Here is a 17989-nt window from a genome sequence, read left to right as displayed (position 1 = left end):
TGTTAGAAAAAACGAGTAGGCGCGGCACTGTGGGACATGGTTTAGGAGGCCTGGGGGTGTTAGGTCGGCGGTTGGACTTGATGATCTTAGAGATTTTACCAACCTTAATGATTCTATGGTTCTAACTGTATTTTTAAAAAGGCTAAAGGTCCCCTGATTGATTTTTGAGAAATGGAATTAGTGTCCTAGTAAGTCTGTCAAAAAGCATACTTCCTTCTTCCTCAACTGGTTTCTGTTGCAGTTGTTAGCCATTCCCATGGTAATGCTGCTGAATAAACGAGGAGGTAGATAAAGCCACGTAAATTGCTCTTCAAAACAAATCATTTGTAGGGGAAAATAAAAGTAGCTGTGGGTTGGATTTCTGGGTGGTTTGTTTTTTTTTTTTTTTCTTGATTAGAGGGGTGTTGCAACTAGGGTGCTGGTGTCTGTCTTAAACCATCGGAAGTATTTTGTATTCTAACAATTACATGACACTGTTCAATTTTTCTTTCTCTTCTATGATATTCAGCTACCACAAGCCTGCTAGCAGCACTTTACAGTTTTATCTGTAGTATTGTGGCAGTAGCATTGTTGTATGGACTGTGCTATGGTGCCCTGAAGGTGAGCAAAATTTTAGACACAGCATACATTACTGTTTTGGGTTTTGTTCTCTGCTTAATTGTATCTTAGTTAAATATGCAGAAAGTGATTTAGAAATATTAGTCTGGTTTGGTAGAGTTTTATACTTGCTCAGTTGTGATGTCAATAAAGGAGATGCAATGCAGGAACAAAGCAGAATTTTGCTTTTTGAAAGGTGTATGACTTGTGCCTGTGCTAACAAGCTATTTTGCCAAAAACATGCCATTTACTGTCAGTTCCATTCTACATTGGTTCTTGAGGGGAAAAAAAATTACCTAAGTGGCTTGTTTCTAGCATGTATTGGTTTGTTAACCTCTCAACATGGCTCAAGTGAGTATTTTTTTCAGTGCTGCAAACCAGAAATAGTCTTCTCTAATTAATCTTTTCAAGTAAAGAAACCAGGAAATAGTTTGTAGTGTCAAAGTGAAGATGTGTGCCTATCTAAAAGGCAGAGTTACCTGGTAAAGGGCGGGCCAGGAAACCCAAACCAACAGCTTTTACTTTCTTGAAATGACATTCTGTTTGGAACAGTGTGGTGTTGGTTCTGTTTGTTCGCTTCAGGTGCGTGTCGATAATCAAATGCGCTCAATTCACAACTAATTGTAGCATGTGCACCTTCCAACTCAGAGCTGACTGGCTTTTTTTCCCACTCTGTCACGGAGAGTAAAAAGTTGCTAGAGGAAATACTCCCATGATTATCATTATCATTAGCTTTCTGTGAATTAGTACATTTGTCTCGTTAGCCTTTTGTAAACACATCTATTCAAGATAAACAAGCTTTAGCAAAGAATCACTCTCTCATCTTTGCAGATCAAGTACAAATCCTGAAAATAAAACCACTGGTTTAGTCTGAATTCAGCATGTTAAAAAAAAAATAAATCTGAGTAAAAAACATCTGTAATTTCAAAATTAAAAAGTGACTAAATGCAACTCTAAGACCTGTGGTCTCAAGGAATGCAGGAAATTCTTAAGGGTTATGAAAACTGATGACTGTTTAATGATTAAGATGGTGTAGGCTTAGGCGATGTACACTGATCTATAGTTAGACATAGGTAAATATTGAACAATATTTTTGTATTGAGTCCTGTTTCATTTTTGTGGAATTTTAGTTAACTTTTCAATTCTCTTACTATAATACATGTAATTCTTGTATGTCAGATAAGTGTTATGTGCTTTGTCTCCTTTTTATTAACATTTTGTTTCTGTCTCCAGGATTCTTGGGATGGGCAGCATATTCCAGTTCTCTTCTCCATATTTTGTGGTTTGTTAGTGGCAATATCGTATCATCTCAGCAGACAAAGTAGTGACCCATCTGTGCTTTTGTAAGTGGCTCAGTTTGTGTCCTTTCCCCAAGGAAGAAGCAAGTTGCAAGGGAACATTATAAATTATATTACATATTAGTACTGTTTGAACTGGTAATCACCAGCATTATCAAAAATAGCACATTAGTTCAGTAGTTAAGGAGGAATTCTCAAAGTTTGCGCCTAGTTCCTTCTCCAGTGACAACCTTTCTTTGTGACTTCTGGATAATCACTTACATGCCAAAACCTGATCGAACTACCTGCTGGTGCGTTTGTGCTGAACAACCTGTACCCATTCTGTATTTAAAGAGGTGTTCATAGCACTAGTTCAGGCTGAATCCAACGTGGAATTTTTGAACTGTTTCGCTTAATTTGTTACCGTGTTCTTATCTTGAATATATGCTTAAAGCACTTGTTCAAATAATTAATCTTGGATGCAAAACCCTAAGGACCTGTTTTGGTGATGAGCGATCCTGTCTAGCATGGGGAAACATGTATTCATGTTGCTATTCCAAGTTGGAGTATTGATCTGATGATGAGCGTATTTCTGATTCAGTTAATAATTATGTATGTAAAACAAAATAGTTGCAGCAGGAGAAACACCTCCTACAGAATAGCCAATGGAGGCTCAGTCACATACCTGGGTTAGGCAGAGCTTGAACTTGGGTTTAAATTTAGCCATAATGTTGGATGAATTTGATAAGCAATAGTCTGGGGTAGATAGCGAGGGGCCTCTTCTGTGGACAGGGAGATTAATGATTCGTGAGTGTTCACACAAGGAAAATTCTTATCTTTGGGTTGACAACTAAACCTTGTGCCGTTACTCTTAGTTCAGGTGACTTTACTCAGTTGGTATGAGGTCTTTGTCCCTAGACACCTGTTCTTTTGTTCTTCCCAAGTACTGTAGCCTGGATGCTTATGTTTGACCTGCAGGTTCACCTGTTTATCCAGACGTGGCATAGTTAAGCATTGCAATACATTGCAATATGTAATTGCATATGAAGATCTAGGGCTCATTCTGTAGTGAGCTTCCTGTCCAGAAAACGAAATAATACGTATGTCTGTACCACACAGGGTATTGTAAGAAAAATCACATTGAGGGGTTGTGAGACACTTAGGTATGGCTAGCAGTGCTGCATATGGTCTTCTAAAAGCTTAGGTATAACTTTTTTGGGCTTTAGACCAGCAAGATTTGCTAAGAATTTAGTAGGTTGGTCAGCATGGTTAGTTTGTGAATTAATCAGGGTAGTATAGATTTTGTTGTTGTTGTTGTTGCTGTTGAAGTTTGAATTAAACCAAGGAGTTCTTGGTTTTCTATTTGGTGTTGAAAAGTAGACCACTTCTAAACTTTGCACCAAGTTACATTTCTGTTCAGTTATTTATGAACTAAAGCTTTGTTTCATGAGTACTGAGAACTCCACTTAAAACTCAGTGTGTGTTCTTTTACTCCTGTTGATACTGGAGAAACTGCTCTTTGAATTACATCTGGCTAGTTGTCTTGAATGGTGGTCATTGTGTGCAACCAGAGAACTAATTCTTTCATAAAGTTGAGATCTCTTGTTTGTAAAATTGCTCAGCCATGTGAAAGCACTAATATGCCAGGATTATTTTTTTTCTTGTAACCAACTTGTAATAGAACTTTTGACTTTGTTATTCTTCTAAAACCACATAATATGTGCCTTTCAGTGGGTTCTTTTTTGTCTTTCAAGCTCTTTAGTGCAATCAAAATTTTTTCCTAATTCTGAAGACAAAAACCCTGAGGACCCTCTGTCTGAAGTAAAAGATCCTTTACCTGAAAAGCTTAGAAATTCTGTGGTAAGTAGGCTTCCTAATTTTTTCTTTTCAATCTAAGCATTTACATTATGTTGTTTTGTATAGCATCAATCCAGATCTTACTTAGCTCACAGCACTTGTTAATTACCATGGTGTTGATTAGAATGGATATCAGAGCGCTTCCTTTAAATCTGCAGATGTACCTATGTGCTACACTAAGAGTATAATGCTTATATTGCAAATTAAGTTATTTAAGAGGAGGCATGGGGGAGAATTGGAATTCCTTAGTGTGGAATCAGTGAGGTGTCATTGAGGATATTCTTCTAGCTCATATTGATGATGATAATAAATGATACTTGCTTTTGTGCAGTAGTGGGAAAGAGTTAATGGTGGCAAAACTCTATTAACTCAGTATTTCTAGTAATTGTGAGCAAGAGCTTTGTGCATGCTATTCCAGAAGCAGAAAATAAAAGTGGTGGAAAGTGTTGTGGTTTTTTTTTTTTTCGGTTGGCTGGTTTCTTTGTTTTAAAGAGCATGTGTAGCTTGTTCCATTTACTTTACCACATACTTTGAATTTTTAGAACAAATTCGTTCTCAATATTTATGAAAGTAGTAATACTTAAACATTATTCTTTTTCATACAGTGGAGCAGTAAGTAAAAGACTTAAGCTTAGTATGTTCAACTTGTACAAAAGAAGGTTGAACATTCATCTAACCTTCTGTAGGGCTTGGCTGTATGGGAATAACAGTATTGATGGGTTTCTCCTAGTACAGCAGGCACAAGTGTGATAAAGGTGCAGCGTGTGGAAACTGCAAATAAACGTTTAGAGCTGAGAAACTGCAATTCTTTTAATGCATAAAAGGAGAGAATGACCATAGGAGCTGCAAGCTCCTTGTTAGCTCTCAGACTGTGTTGTTAGTCACCAAGGGGGCAAGAGAGTTTAGGATTTATAATACATTCTTTCAGTGTTTTTTAAATCAGGACTTATTGATTTTTAAAAAAAGATTGTATCCCAAGAAGCTAAGACCTTGCAGGAGTACTTGCTGTGTGTAATTATCTGGCCGATTTTGGAGTAGTTAATGCTTTAATGGCTTTCTGGACTGAAAATATTAATACTCTATTTACACAGTGGAAACAAGTCTAAGCTTGGAGACTCTGAGTTGTTGTGGCCCAAAGTACGTATTGCCCCCTTGTGACTGAGTCTGGCATTACTCCTTTTGTTATTTTTTTGCCTGTTATCTACAGCTTGTCTTCATTTTTTTAGGGGTAATGGAAAATTCAGACTTGTTCCTCAGGGTACTTCCAAAGCTGTCCTTTACCCATCTGCAGAGGGGGGAAAAGGGTTAAAGAGCCTAGCTGTTCCACCTGGTCCTTAGCTCTGACTAGGCAGCTGTCTTCCAGAACTCTTAATTGCCCATATTTAAGCAATTCTTCAATAATAAATGGGAAATTTGGTTAGCTCATCCTGCTCTTTTATCAGTGCTGTAGGGGGGTCCTTAATTCCCTCACAGTCCAGAATGAGAGAGAGAATATATTGAGTATACTAATTTCTCCTTCTTCACTTTGGGTATGTGTCTTTCCACTTAATTTGAACTAATGCTCTTAGCCATAAGATTGATCTTGTGAAATTTATAACAACTTCAATGGAAGTAATGAACACTGGCATAATTTGAAAATCTGTGATCAGTTTCAGTGTTACTGCTGTCATGTTTTTAGCTGGGATAGTTAATTTTCTTCACTGTAGCTGGTACAGTACTGTGTTTTGGACTTAGTATGAAAATAATGTTGATAACACACTGATGTTTTAGTTGTTTATGATGATGGGCATTAAGAATCTGAAGAGGACAGTGAAAGCTTGTATTTTCTAAAATTATTTTGTTTTGACTCCCCAGAGTGAACGATTGCAGTCTGACCTGATTGTGTGTATAGTCATTGGTGTACTCTATTTTGCAATTCATGTCAGTACAGTATTTACCGTTTTACAGGTAAGGTGTTCCATCGTGTCTGCCATTTGTCTTCTATACACAAATACTATGATGTGATGTAAAGCTTATTCTGGTAGTGCACTGGGTCTACTGACTAGTTTTGGATGGTCTTTAAATATATAGCGTGACAAGTACATGACAGAAGATTTTCATGTTCCAGTTTTGTGTGCTCAGGAACTCTGCTTCCCCTGCTCTTTCCTAGTTTCTTCTTACATTCTGGACTTTTATTTTCATTTCTGATACAACATGCCCTCTTTTGCTTCATCTATCTCAGTGTCAGGATCACTTTGGAGTAAGGAAAATGAAACTTAAAAAAAAAAATCTAAAAGGTTTGATTCTTCAACATTGAGGGGCTGAACCTTGACTCAGCAATTGCATGCTAGCATGGCTTTTTGTAGACTATAGCATAGGGGAGTACCCCTTTACTGGAATGGTTATTTATAGGGCTTCAAACAGCCTTTGAGCTTCAAGTTTTTTACTTGTCAGTCTAGCTAATATTACTGTTTTGTGTAGTCTTAATGTGTATATGTGAATCCTAATCGATGGTGATGACATGGGACCAGATCCTGTGCTTGACTTTGTTTAAGTAAAGGTATTTGCCTAAAGATTTGCAGTTACTGAGTTTCTTATTTTGGAATTCCTGTAATGGAACCAATTGTTTAGCTTATGAACAATCTTATGTCAGGCAAATGAAAGTTTCTTAGATGTATTTTAGAAGGATTTTACCCTCCTACTGCTAACTACAGTTAAAGTAAGAAACTAATTCTAAAAAGCATATGCATTTAGGTAGCTTCAGGTTTTCAGGTGAAGTGTCCTACTTAAGCAGGTGTAGTAGTTTTTTTCTAAAGAAAATATCTCTTCTGTTGTATGGCTGAACATCAGCATGTCTCCCAAATGTTGCTTTTTCCCATGTTTGCAATTCAGCTGTGCTCTTCACCAGTTGTATAGTTCAGTAGGCTTAGGCTTCATGGAATTTCTGAATCAAGATCTTATAACAAGGTAATGCAATCCTAATTCTGCTATGACATACCTAGAAATTAGAGAAAACTTTAATGTATAGAAGGCATTACTGTGAAATCCACTCCCAACTTACTATTGAGGGGCACCTGCCTAGGTGCTGGAAAAAGTATTACATTATTATTGTATGGTTTTGTTTAAAACACAAACCTTAACTTCTTCAATTCTTCTTTTTAGCCTATTTTAAGTTATGTTCTCTATGCATTGGTGGGTACGGTAGGCTTTGTGACCCATTATGTTCTGCCTCAACTCCGAAAGCAACTTCCTTGGCATTGCTTTTCTCACCCGCTGCTGAAAACTAAGGAATACTATCAGTTTGAAGTCCGAAGTAAGTATCATTCATGACACTTGAACTTGCTGTAGTTGCTGACCAACCAGTGTTACCTATTGATAGACTTAATCTCTTTTCTTCTGGGGAGATTAATAATGACATCTAATCTAGAAATGCCTTAGTTTCTCAGTTCCTCATGCTTTGATTTCATGGATGTTTTCTGTATCTCTTAACTGATGATGTTAATATATCACATGTGCTAACATTATCTCAGAGTAGGTCCATTAAAGCACAGTCTTCAAAATCTTAAGTTGCAATGTTTGTGCTAATGATCGCCTTAGTAATTTTTTATATAAAGGTAGAGTATGTTTCACTAGGTATTTCTTCAAGATAGTAAATTTTCAAATGTTTTGGAGGATTAGGTACGGTGAATGCTGTTGGAGATTTCATCTTGGCATGGATTTGATTCTTAACGGTATTGTTGACGTGTGTAACAATAGAAAGTAGTGCAAGTGGCCTACTAACAGAAAAACACGTTAAGGGACCAGCGTTGCTAATTGATCTGCATAGACATGTACTTGCACGTTGTATTATTGTCTATGTTTCCATGAAATCTCTCCCTGGAGGCTGCAGAAAATATGAAGTTAGTTATACCGCTGATCAATTTTCCAGTATGGATAAATGTAGTGGTAGACTGGGGGGGTCTCCACTATTAGAATGTTTTTATTATTAACAGCAGACTTAAGAAATTTCTATCAAAAATAGCTTAGAAAAAACTGAATCTATTTTGGTGTTTTTGTGGTGGGTTGTGGTTTTTTTTTTTTCTTCAGTCAGTGTTCAAGGTAAGACAGTAATGGAAAGAAAGAAAGCATTTTGCTCCTTTCAGGAACAGAGAAGTATCAGAATTGATTTGCGAAGTTCCTACCTTTGTAGCAGCCATGCAGTGTGGTCTTTTCACTGCTGTCTGAATTGTGAGCTTTTTTCAGTGATAGGATGCAAAGATGTATAAATATGAATAGTAATTGCAATATCATGCCAAATTCTATTTGGAGGAAGAAGGGAAAGTGCAATTGAATGCCTGAGATTTTTAATCTACAAAACTAGAGAAGTTTCAGTTGGTGCCCTTTTGCTGATACCCGACTTCCATATTGCCATATCTAGCAGTGTTTTCAGGAGAAAGTCATATCCAATAATATTAAATATAAGTTTGTAACATTTCCCAGTTTGTTCCCTGTAACTTAAAGAGAATTCATGCTGTGTCCGTGACTAGTTGTTACCACTTCTGTTGTAGAAAAGGAACTTCTGTTTTTGCTGGGGCTCATCTAGGCATGTGCAGTCATTCATAGCAATGAAGAGGGGTGGGCCTTTTCCTAGCCACTTTTAAGTAAACTATACCTTTAACTCTTTATGCAGTAATGTTTAACATAATTTTTGATGGAGGCTCTTCCAGCCTGTATTTGTACTGCCTTGTAAAATAAATTTTCTCATTATCTTCATCTGCATCAATTTGAAACATAGCAATGCTGTTACATATTTTGCAATTATTGTAGAAGTTTAAAAGAAGTCCTTAAGTCTCAGAAGTTTATGTTGGCAGGTAACATGCTCCTCTATGATGTAGAGCTATAAATCAGAAATCTTTTTGTTTGAATGTGGTTGGAAAACATCCTTTTGCATGGCATAAAATGTGTAATGTCAAATGGCTTCGTTGGTATCAATGCTGAAATTGCTGAAGAGGTGACGACCCAGTTTGTTTCCAGCTATGTGTAGGAAGCAAATAGCTGGTAAACTGTTATATTCTAATACATTTTGTATAGATGTGTAACAGTGCAAAAACTCTACTGGTTCTACCGATGGTAGCTTAGAAGAAGGTTCTCTTTATTTCTGTTAGGTGAAACTGTGAAAGTCCAGTATGAGAATACAGTTAGTGTTTGGCTCCACAAATTACATGGATCGAGAACCTTTATTCTGCTACCTGAGTTTGATTTGACAGTGCAATCTGACTTCTTTTTAATGTATCTTGATAGATGCTGCACATGTTATGTGGTTTGAGAAACTTCATATTTGGCTCCTTTTTGTAGAGAAGAATATTATCTATCCACTGATAGTCCTCAATGAGCTTAGCAGCAGTGCTAAGAATATTGCTAGCCCAAAGAAACTGGATACTGAGTAAGTAGAAACGGCTTATCAAGTAATCTGAGTATGTCTAATGTGGTGGGAAATTAAATAGTGAGTTCTGGCCTCAGTGAGAGACAGTTAATGCTATTGCCTTGAAACTAAGGCAAGGAATAAATAAAGTTTCTATTTGAAAGCTCTTATAGAACCAAGTCACCTTGCTGACTTAAACTGAATGCAGTATTACAGTGTTGAACTAGGAACCTCCATGAAGATAAATCATTCAATTCATAGCATATACTATAAAGATTGCAAGTTGCAGAATTGTCTAGTAGTGTGATATCAGAATTTCCTGTTGATCTTTAGAGCCCGTAATATGATTATCTGGACTGAAAGTTCAAGATAGTGATAATACATTCTGGTATTTTGTCGGGTGTAAACTTAAGACTTGGGTTATGTTCCCTGAGTTGGTGTGCCAGCTTGCAGCCCCTCTACAGCTTTCTGCTCTCATCAAGGAAGTCCCCAGGCCTTCCAGTGCCTGAGTATAATCTGTGTGCAGACAGAATTACACACTGCCTCTTCAATTGAGTCTTAGTTGTAGTCCCTTAAGCAGCATATCTGACTGTCTCAGGAAATGAGGGTTCAGTAATAGTCCCTGCATTTTTTGCCTCCAAAAGCAGTGACCAGGAGGCTTCTTTGGATCTCAAGTTCTGTTGAGTTAGAACAGAAGTGTTGTAGAGAAAATAAATCTTGAAACAAAATGGAATGGGAGGGGAAGCGGGGTGGGTGTGTTGGATTTTTTTTTTTTTAATACGGGTTTGGGATTTTTTTAAGCTTAACAATCCCTGGATCTAGGAAATTCTTGCTCTGGGTTCATTACGCTTGTTGCTACAAGAGCTTTGGGAGGAATATTGCCATTACATTACCTTAATGTTATTTTTATAACCCTTTGACCTCTCAGTTACTGTCTCTGAAAAAGAATATCACTATAAGTTTATCATTAAGTTGCGGTTCCTCCAATATAAGCTATGACAGTATAGTCATGCAGAAAATGATAACTCAGTGTTCACTAACATTCTCTTGCTGATTAATGTAGAGCACTTCTAGCATTTTTGCATCTCAATATTCATAACCTAAACTAAAGACAGAGTTCAGAGTACAAAGATGTTTCACCTCTGATTTTTTTTAGTGAGACTTTTACAAATAATGCTAATCCTTGAATGTTGATTGACTTGAGAATACTGATAGACTTGGATAGTAATCTTTTAAAAAAAACAAACACTCTGAAGTTGTCTTTAAATACAACACACCAAACCGCCCCCATCCATCCCAACTCCAAAAGCAAACCCAAATCTAAACCTTGAGTTTGAAGAGATTGGCACTGCATGACAGCAATAATTTAGGTGGTCTTTAAACCCCTTTCAGACAGCACATAATTAACTGTTTTGTGTGAATTTCTTATACAGGTTGGGTGCTTTAATGATCACAATAGCTGGCTTGAAGTTACTGCGTTCATCATTCAGTAGCCCAACGTGCCAGTATGTCACTGTTATTTTCACAGTGCTCTTCTTTACTTTTGATTACAAAAGTTTTACTGAGACCATGCTGCTAGATCTCTTCTTCATGTCCATACTCTTCAGCAAGGTAACTTTAACTCTCTGTTTCTAGGTGTTTCAGGTCATCCAGAAAGGAAAACAGATAGTCCTAACTGATAGGTAGTCTTCCAGATCATCAGTCCTATTGGTACTGTAATCAATATGCTATAAGATAGCTAAGACTTCTCGTTTCCAAAGCACTTACGTTTGCTTGAGAAAGCCTATGTAACTTTCTAAACACCTGATGAATTTCTGTTAGTAAAACAATGAAGCGCGTATTATGTTACTTGCTTCATTATTACATCCTCTTTGTAAATCTCAACCCTTCTGGTAAACTGGTGAGAACTCTAGGGTGACCAGTAAATTCCTCAGGATATTTGTGTACTGCAAAGCACACTGATTCCCAGCCAAATCACTAAATTTTTCTTCTCTCTCTTTTTTTTTTTCCTTCTTTTTTTTTTTTTTCCTGTAGCTTTGGGAACTCTTCTATAAATTGAGATTTGTATATACCTACATTGCTCCCTGGCAGATCACGTGGGGATCTGCCTTCCATGCTTTTGCCCAGCCTTTTGCTGTGCCACGTATCCTTTGAAAATGCAGACTTTTTCCTGAACTTGTGTGTTTATAACTTCTGAATGTTGCATTATAATGGATTATGTATTATGGGCTAAATCTACGGAATGAACAGGTTTGTCTAGTGAGTATTTATGAAAAACTGCATGCTTTCTGCCTTGCTACAATGCTGGGAACTACACAGTAGCAGATGAAGTAGGAATAGAATTCTGACATAAAAGAAACATGGAGCAGGGTTTATTTCATTCTGAAAATGACACAACTTTTCTTCTCATAGTCATCCCCTTTTTCAACTTCTCCAACTATGGGTTTAGTTGTTGAGCTTTTCATTTTAAGCTTCTATAGACTGGTTTGAGTGGAGTGTGGAGTTAGTACTCTTTGCAGAATTTTGAGGAAGAGAATGACCCACCATGTCTAGTGCCAAATTTTCACCTTCGTCTGTTTTTAGAAACAAAAACAATCCCCTTATTGATGGAGATACTGTAAAGATACTTTGCTGCGTAAAAATTCATAGAGATCTTGTTTTCCTCTTAATTGGTGTTGCTGTCTGTTTCAGGTACTATCAGAGAAGCTTGAAAAAAAGTAGTTGTTGCTTGGATTTCCTTAATTCTGTTGTTCTACAGATTCTGCAATGTTGTTTGTCCAAGCAGCGGTGTCAGCTTTCTTCTCTACTCCACTGAATCCATTTCTGGGAAGTGCAATATTCATCACTTCATATGCCAGGCCTGTCAAATTCTGGGAAAGAGACTACAAGTAGGTGAAATAAGGCCTTTAAAGTTGTGTCCGTTGTTTTTAATGATGAAACTATGGCTAAATGTGTTGGTTTGGGTTTTTTCTTGTTTTGCTTTGCGTTTGTGTGGTTGTTTTATTGGTTTTTTTTTTTTCCTCCAAGTGCTGCTATTTTTTTCCCCAGAGAAAACGAGTTTTTAGCACTGAAAGTTTTCAATGAACTTGTTTCTGAAATACTATAGCAGCTGGTTTTTTACTAACAACACTTGCTTTAGTTTCTTAAGTAATTTCTATGTAGACATATTGCTGATGGAATATCAGACCAGCGAAATGTTAGAATAACAGCATAGGGCAAGATGAGCTGATAGTTCTAGTATTTATGGAGACTTAATTTTTCATTTCACTCCTTTATTGCTTTTTTTCCCTTCTAACACTAGAACAGTTTAAATACAGCGTTTCAGATCTTATGTTAGTTAAGGTTGTAACTTCACCCAATGAAATAATAAATATCTGAAAATTGCCCTTTCAGTAAAGTCTGCTGGAATGTTAGCTGTGCTGATTTGATTGGTTTTAAGTTTGTCATGTCTAAAGCTTTATTATATCTATCAAAGAAAATATATACACTTGTATCTAAAGCTAAAGAGTATTCTATGGCTACCTACAGTAGACAAACTTTATTAGGTATTGGATCATAATGTTGTTATAGGCAGAAAATAGTTTTACATATGAGAAGAGTGGCAAATTTGCTTATAAAAATCATTCTAAAATAACTTCTTGAAGCTATTTCAGTGAGGATATTAAATAAGTTCTATTCTGTTAGTTTCTTCTCTTATGTTATCTTACAGTAATAAATTTTTTTGTTAAGGATGCTTTGTTTTATTATTTTCAGCACAAAGCGTGTGGATCATTCAAATACAAGACTGGCTTCACAGCTTGATCGAAACCCAGGTAGCTTTCCTACTCTGATTTTGGTGGGGTTTTTTGGTTGGGTTTTTTTGGGGTGTGGGGTTGTATGGGTGGATTTTTTGGGGTATTTTTGGGGGCATTGGTTTGTTTCGTTTTGGGCAGGGGAAGATTTTTCCAAATGTAAATGGCTTTTATAGGATTTTTATAAAATTCATGATCAGTTTGCCCTCTGATCTTCTCCAAAACTGCCCAACCTTTCTATTATTCTGTCTACTGTTTTTTTCACCTCCATCATCTTTCTTGCTTTATTCTCTAGACTTTCCCATAAGTTTTTCTTGTTTTCTCCCTTAGCTTTATGTGCATCTGCTTTACTACTTTATAATCGTACGCATTCAGCTGTCCTGCTTTTTATTCTTAAGTAATTTTAAAAAGCCAGATATTAATTGAGGGTGGCTCAATGTCATGGTGATGAGACCAGTACAACAGTCATTACTGAGATACTTCTGCGCTTACTTGCTTTTGCACTTTATTATGTGGATTAGATTGATGGGAGATGCATGAGTGGAACTAAAGGAATAATTTGGAAAATGGAGTGACTAAGAAGGGAAAAAATTTGGTCAAAAATACTAAAAGTCACTTTGCATTCATTTGGTGTAGTTGTCCCTTAAAAAAAGGGGGTGGGGGTGTGTGGACAATGACCTTGAAACAATGTTGCTCTTAAGAAAAGCATAGAATTCAATGTGAAGTGATAATTGACGTTCAAGCTTAATGTTTTTCTGCAGATTCAGGTAATAACCAAATCCAATCTTCTTGCAGGTTCAGATGATAACAACCTAAATTCAATCTTCTATGAACATTTAACCCGTTCCCTTCAGCACAGCCTATGTGGAGACTTGTTGTTGGGTCGGTGGGGAAACTATAGTACTGGGGACTGCTTCATCCTAGCCTCTGACTACCTCAATGCACTAGTACACCTTATAGAGATAGGAAATGGCTTAGTCACCTTCCAGCTGAGGGGGCTTGAATTCAGAGGTGAGTGTGTTGCACTTCCTTAACTGTCTGTACTAAATAGTGGACTTCTGCTTTGGAAATGTTTAATTCTTTTCAGTTCTATCCTGTAAATTAATTGCTCTGAAAATGGGCTGCAGGGCCTCTTTATGCCCCTGTCGCTTGTAAGGAAAACTAGCTTGCTGTAGCAGAGTTTATGCTAAGTCTCTCTTTCCATTTTAGTGCAACATGGCTACCATAATTGATTCTTGAAGACCCCTACCTAAAATGTTAAACTAAGATATCCAAATCTTTTGTGTTCATTGGCAGATAGTTTGCTTGGCGTTACAGAAACATAACTGAGATTGGCTGGACTTCTAAACACAAATCAACATTAAAGCAATTATATAAAGTGTTCAGTTTTATCTTTTGTGTATTTTTTCGTAAGGAACTTACTGCCAGCAACGAGAAGTGGAGGCCATCACTGAAGGTGTAGAGGAAGATGAAGGTTTTTGTTGCTGTGAACCAGGCCACCTTCCTCACATGCTTTCCTTTAATGCTGCCTTTGGGCAGCGTTGGCTGGCTTGGGAAGTGCTTGTGACAAAGTATGTTCTGGAGGGTTATAGCATCACTGACAACAGTGCGGCTTCCATGCTTCAAGTCTTTGATCTCCGGAAGATTCTCACCACTTACTATGTGAAGGTATTATTCAGATAGGTACAAACCTTGGGGGGGAGGTAGGCTGGATTACATCTGGGAACTACTTAATGTCTTGAATGTTAATGTCTTTCATATGAGGATCATAGAATGTGATACAAATTATAGATGTACGAACACCTTCATCAAAGGAGGGCAGAGTTTGCTGTACTGATGATTACTTGATACTCTGGTGCATGAGCAAGGCAATGACCCTCTAGTCTAGAACAGAGGGAGGATACTCTAGCTCAAGCTGGAGTAGAAACTTGAAGGCTGTCACTCAAATGTAATAGTTGCATTGTAAACAAAAAGTTAAATGGTATGTTTCTCTTGGAGAAAGCCAAGCTGCTTTGGCGTTTAAAAGCTGTCCAAACCTGTCTTTGTTTGGTCTTTGTGTTTTTGTTTTTGTGTTTTGTTTTTTTTGTGGTTGGCTGCTTTTTTGAAAAAACAAATTAAAAAAAACACCCAACAAACCCACAAAAAAAACAGCCCTTAAGTTGTAAGAGGTCTCTAGGCCTCAGATCCCTCCAGATAATCAGTTTACTAATCGAGCTCCTTCATAAGTCACCCTCTTTCAGCGAGCTGAAAAATTTCAGGTTTGAAATACTTCCAAGCTACATACACACATACCTACACACACGTTGTTGGGTTTAGGGTTTTTTTTTTCTCCCCCAAACACGAGGGTGTTAAACCATCTTGTCTTTTATTTAGCATTGGAATTCTTTAGAAGTTCAATATCTATGCCTCCACGTTAACTATATAAAAATTCCTATGTATTTGTTTGGTTTTCTGCCAAATTACAGTTAGTCTTGTCCCATCCTTTTTCCCTTTCCTTATTCCTTCAGTGCATGCTTCAGAAATCTTGAGAGTCTTTGAAAAATATGCCTGTATACAAGCCTGTATTGTGTTTTCTGTACAAATTTGCTGCCACTGTGAGCTAAATAAATGCTACTGTGTATCATTTTAGTTCATTACCAGGAAAATAATGCAAATGAGTTGGAACAGTTGAGATTGCAACTTTTTTTAATTGGAATACTGACTAATATTTTTAACTACTGCTGTTTCAGGGAATCATCTATTATGTTACAACATCCCCCAAGCTAGAGGAATGGTTAGCTAATGAGACAATGCAGGAAGGTCTGCGGTTGTGCACAGACCGCAATTATGTTGATGTAGACCCAACGTTTAACCCCAATATTGATGAGGATTATGACCACCGTCTAGCAGGGATCTCAAGAGAGAGCTTCTGTATGGTATATTTGAACTGGATAGAGTATTGCTGCTCTCGAAGAGAAAAGGTAAGTATGAACGTGTGAGAAAAGCCATTCACTCTTCTAGGATGGTCTCATTTTTTTCCCCTGTTGGTGTGACTTACAGGCTGGTTTAATATTGATTTTTAAAATAGAGATTTGCATTTGAAATATTAATTTATAGTTTACTGGTTTTGATCTTATACTCTTGAGATGTGAATTTAAATAAATTCTCTAGGTAGTGTATGATTTAACCTGTTCATTAATGAATTTTCATTTACCAGCTCAAATGAATCATCTGAACCTTAGTCAGGCATTTATCTACTTACAAAAGGGTATGTTTATAGAATAGATGTTTTGTGCTTAGATGTCAGTGTTTTCAAATCAGCCCTAACAAACCCCCCCAAAAAACAAATACCTGTTGCCAGCTTATAAGGCGGACTGCTTCCTTCTTAGTGGTCATATTACACTGTTCCTTTGGGCCACTGGAATTGTTGGCTTGTGAATATGATCATCAGCCCTTTTCCTTTCTCCAAATCCTACCACCTTTTAAAAAGAAACTTGGTATGTTTGTAGAGGAATGCCTTGACTTCTTACTGTCTACAAAAAAACTGTATGTGGTCCAGTCAAAGTAGTGTTGCCTTTGAGAATAAGCAGGAATTGATTGAGATTAAAGGGACAGTAATATAATTGGAATTCATGTGTTTAATGAAGCCTCAAAAGACTTCAGAGTTCAGCTTTGCTTTGGAGGTAGAAGATTAATTAGAAGCCCATTTTAATAGGCGTTACATTTAAAGCATTCAGCAGTCTGACAAACAACAGCCAGAAAAAATTATTTCCCTCCAAGTCACAATCCTGTGAAATATTTTGTGTAGATATTGAAAATCAGGTTTAATCACTTACATGAATGATACTATTACCTAGGGCATTATATACCCTATTCAGCTACTACTGGCTTTGAGCTGAGGGCGTGTTTCCCCTAAATAAAGCTGTAATCAAGGGAAGTTTTCAGTTAAATCGGAATTATATACTCCTAACCAACAAGTGAGAGTCCAGTTATTCACTAAAAATTTTTTTGTCTTAACCCCATAATTTTGCTCATCAACAATTTGCATGCAAGATACAGTATCCATAGGAATGTTGCATGCATCTGTTCAGCTTACAGTTTGTCTTATTTCAAATATAGTATGTGTGTCTGCCTTTACAAGTATTCAACGTGCTTGCAAAACTTCTTTAGAAGCATTCCTCTTGAAAGTCTGAGCAAGAGTAACTGGTGTGGTAGGTACGTATGCACGCTTGAGTTTGTGTACCTTTGTATGTGTTTGGGTCTCTTTACTCCTTCTAGCAGAGCATTTTTACATGACAGTTTTTCTCTGTTCACCTGACTCTTCCTTTTCTCTTTTGTTACCACAAGCCACTGGATTCAAGTAAAGACTCGCCCCTGGTGACACTGTGTTATGGACTGTGCGTTCTAGGGCGGAGAGCATTGGGAACAGCTTCACATCATATGTCTAGGTAATAAAACGTTGTTGTAATCTTCCCTTCCTCAAAATCCCTCAGGGTTCCTAGGCTAGGTATTAGATGAGTACCTCTTCATAAAAGGAACAGGTATTTAATGTCATCTTTCCTTAAACTGAACAGTTATGCTAGGTAACCTTTGTTAAAACAAGCAGTGAAATATAACCAAAGAACAGCAAATAAGGGAGAACTTCAATTGCAGCATTTTGTTTTATCCAACTAATGCAAGATGAGAACACATCAGTGATAACTAATGAAAAAAACAAGAAATGGATAAGTTCTAAAAGTAAGCCCATTTCCTGCTCAGCGAATGTGCCCTGTATGGAAATAGGGGGAGAACAGAACAGCTTCTTAAAATGAAGAACACACATGTCTCGATGGAATTTAGATCAGCCTGTTGTCATAAGTTTTATGGTTTAGCTGGCTCTGTGGCAAGTAGTTGTGTTTTTTACAAATCTTCTTCAGCTCAACTCTGTCATGATATGGCAACCTCTTTCTTGTAGACTGACAGCCTCAACTTTAGAAAGCCAATGTAAAATACAGTTGTATGTTTCAGGAAATCACAAGGTGGTGGTATAAAAAGAAAAGAAATAGAGGCATATTCAGGTGTGGAAGCTATTGGTCAGCTGGGTGCCGACTGTAAAACCTGTTTTACCT

The 17989-nt window shown here is 37.1% G+C and overlaps 1 protein-coding gene across 10 annotated transcripts in view; it reads left to right on the top strand.

Annotated features, from left to right (window-relative positions):
- Positions 1 to 17989, top strand: part of PCNX1 (pecanex 1) — an 88427-nt gene that overhangs the window by 57414 nt on the left and 13024 nt on the right. For all 10 annotated transcript variants that reach the window (XM_075105753.1, XM_075105754.1, XM_075105752.1 and 7 more), the window contains 14 exons: positions 509 to 600; positions 1831 to 1940; positions 3629 to 3734; positions 5586 to 5678; positions 6873 to 7023; positions 8991 to 9132; positions 10545 to 10722; positions 11146 to 11254; positions 11870 to 11999; positions 12865 to 12923; positions 13698 to 13913; positions 14317 to 14570; positions 15632 to 15862; positions 17229 to 17329. In XM_075105753.1, coding sequence (XP_074961854.1) covers positions 509 to 600; positions 1831 to 1940; positions 3629 to 3734; positions 5586 to 5678; positions 6873 to 7023; positions 8991 to 9132; positions 10545 to 10722; positions 11146 to 11254; positions 11870 to 11999; positions 12865 to 12923; positions 13698 to 13913; positions 14317 to 14570; positions 15632 to 15862; positions 17229 to 17329 — 1972 coding nt within the window. The remainder of the gene's footprint in view (positions 1 to 508; positions 601 to 1830; positions 1941 to 3628; positions 3735 to 5585; positions 5679 to 6872; positions 7024 to 8990; positions 9133 to 10544; positions 10723 to 11145; positions 11255 to 11869; positions 12000 to 12864; positions 12924 to 13697; positions 13914 to 14316; positions 14571 to 15631; positions 15863 to 17228; positions 17330 to 17989) is intronic.

Source organism: Phalacrocorax aristotelis, chromosome 10 (genome assembly GCF_949628215.1).
Source record: "Phalacrocorax aristotelis chromosome 10, bGulAri2.1, whole genome shotgun sequence".
Taxonomy (NCBI): domain Eukaryota; kingdom Metazoa; phylum Chordata; class Aves; order Suliformes; family Phalacrocoracidae; genus Phalacrocorax; species Phalacrocorax aristotelis.
Note: the sequence above shows the minus strand (reverse complement) of the source record. Positions and strands in the feature narration are given on the sequence as shown.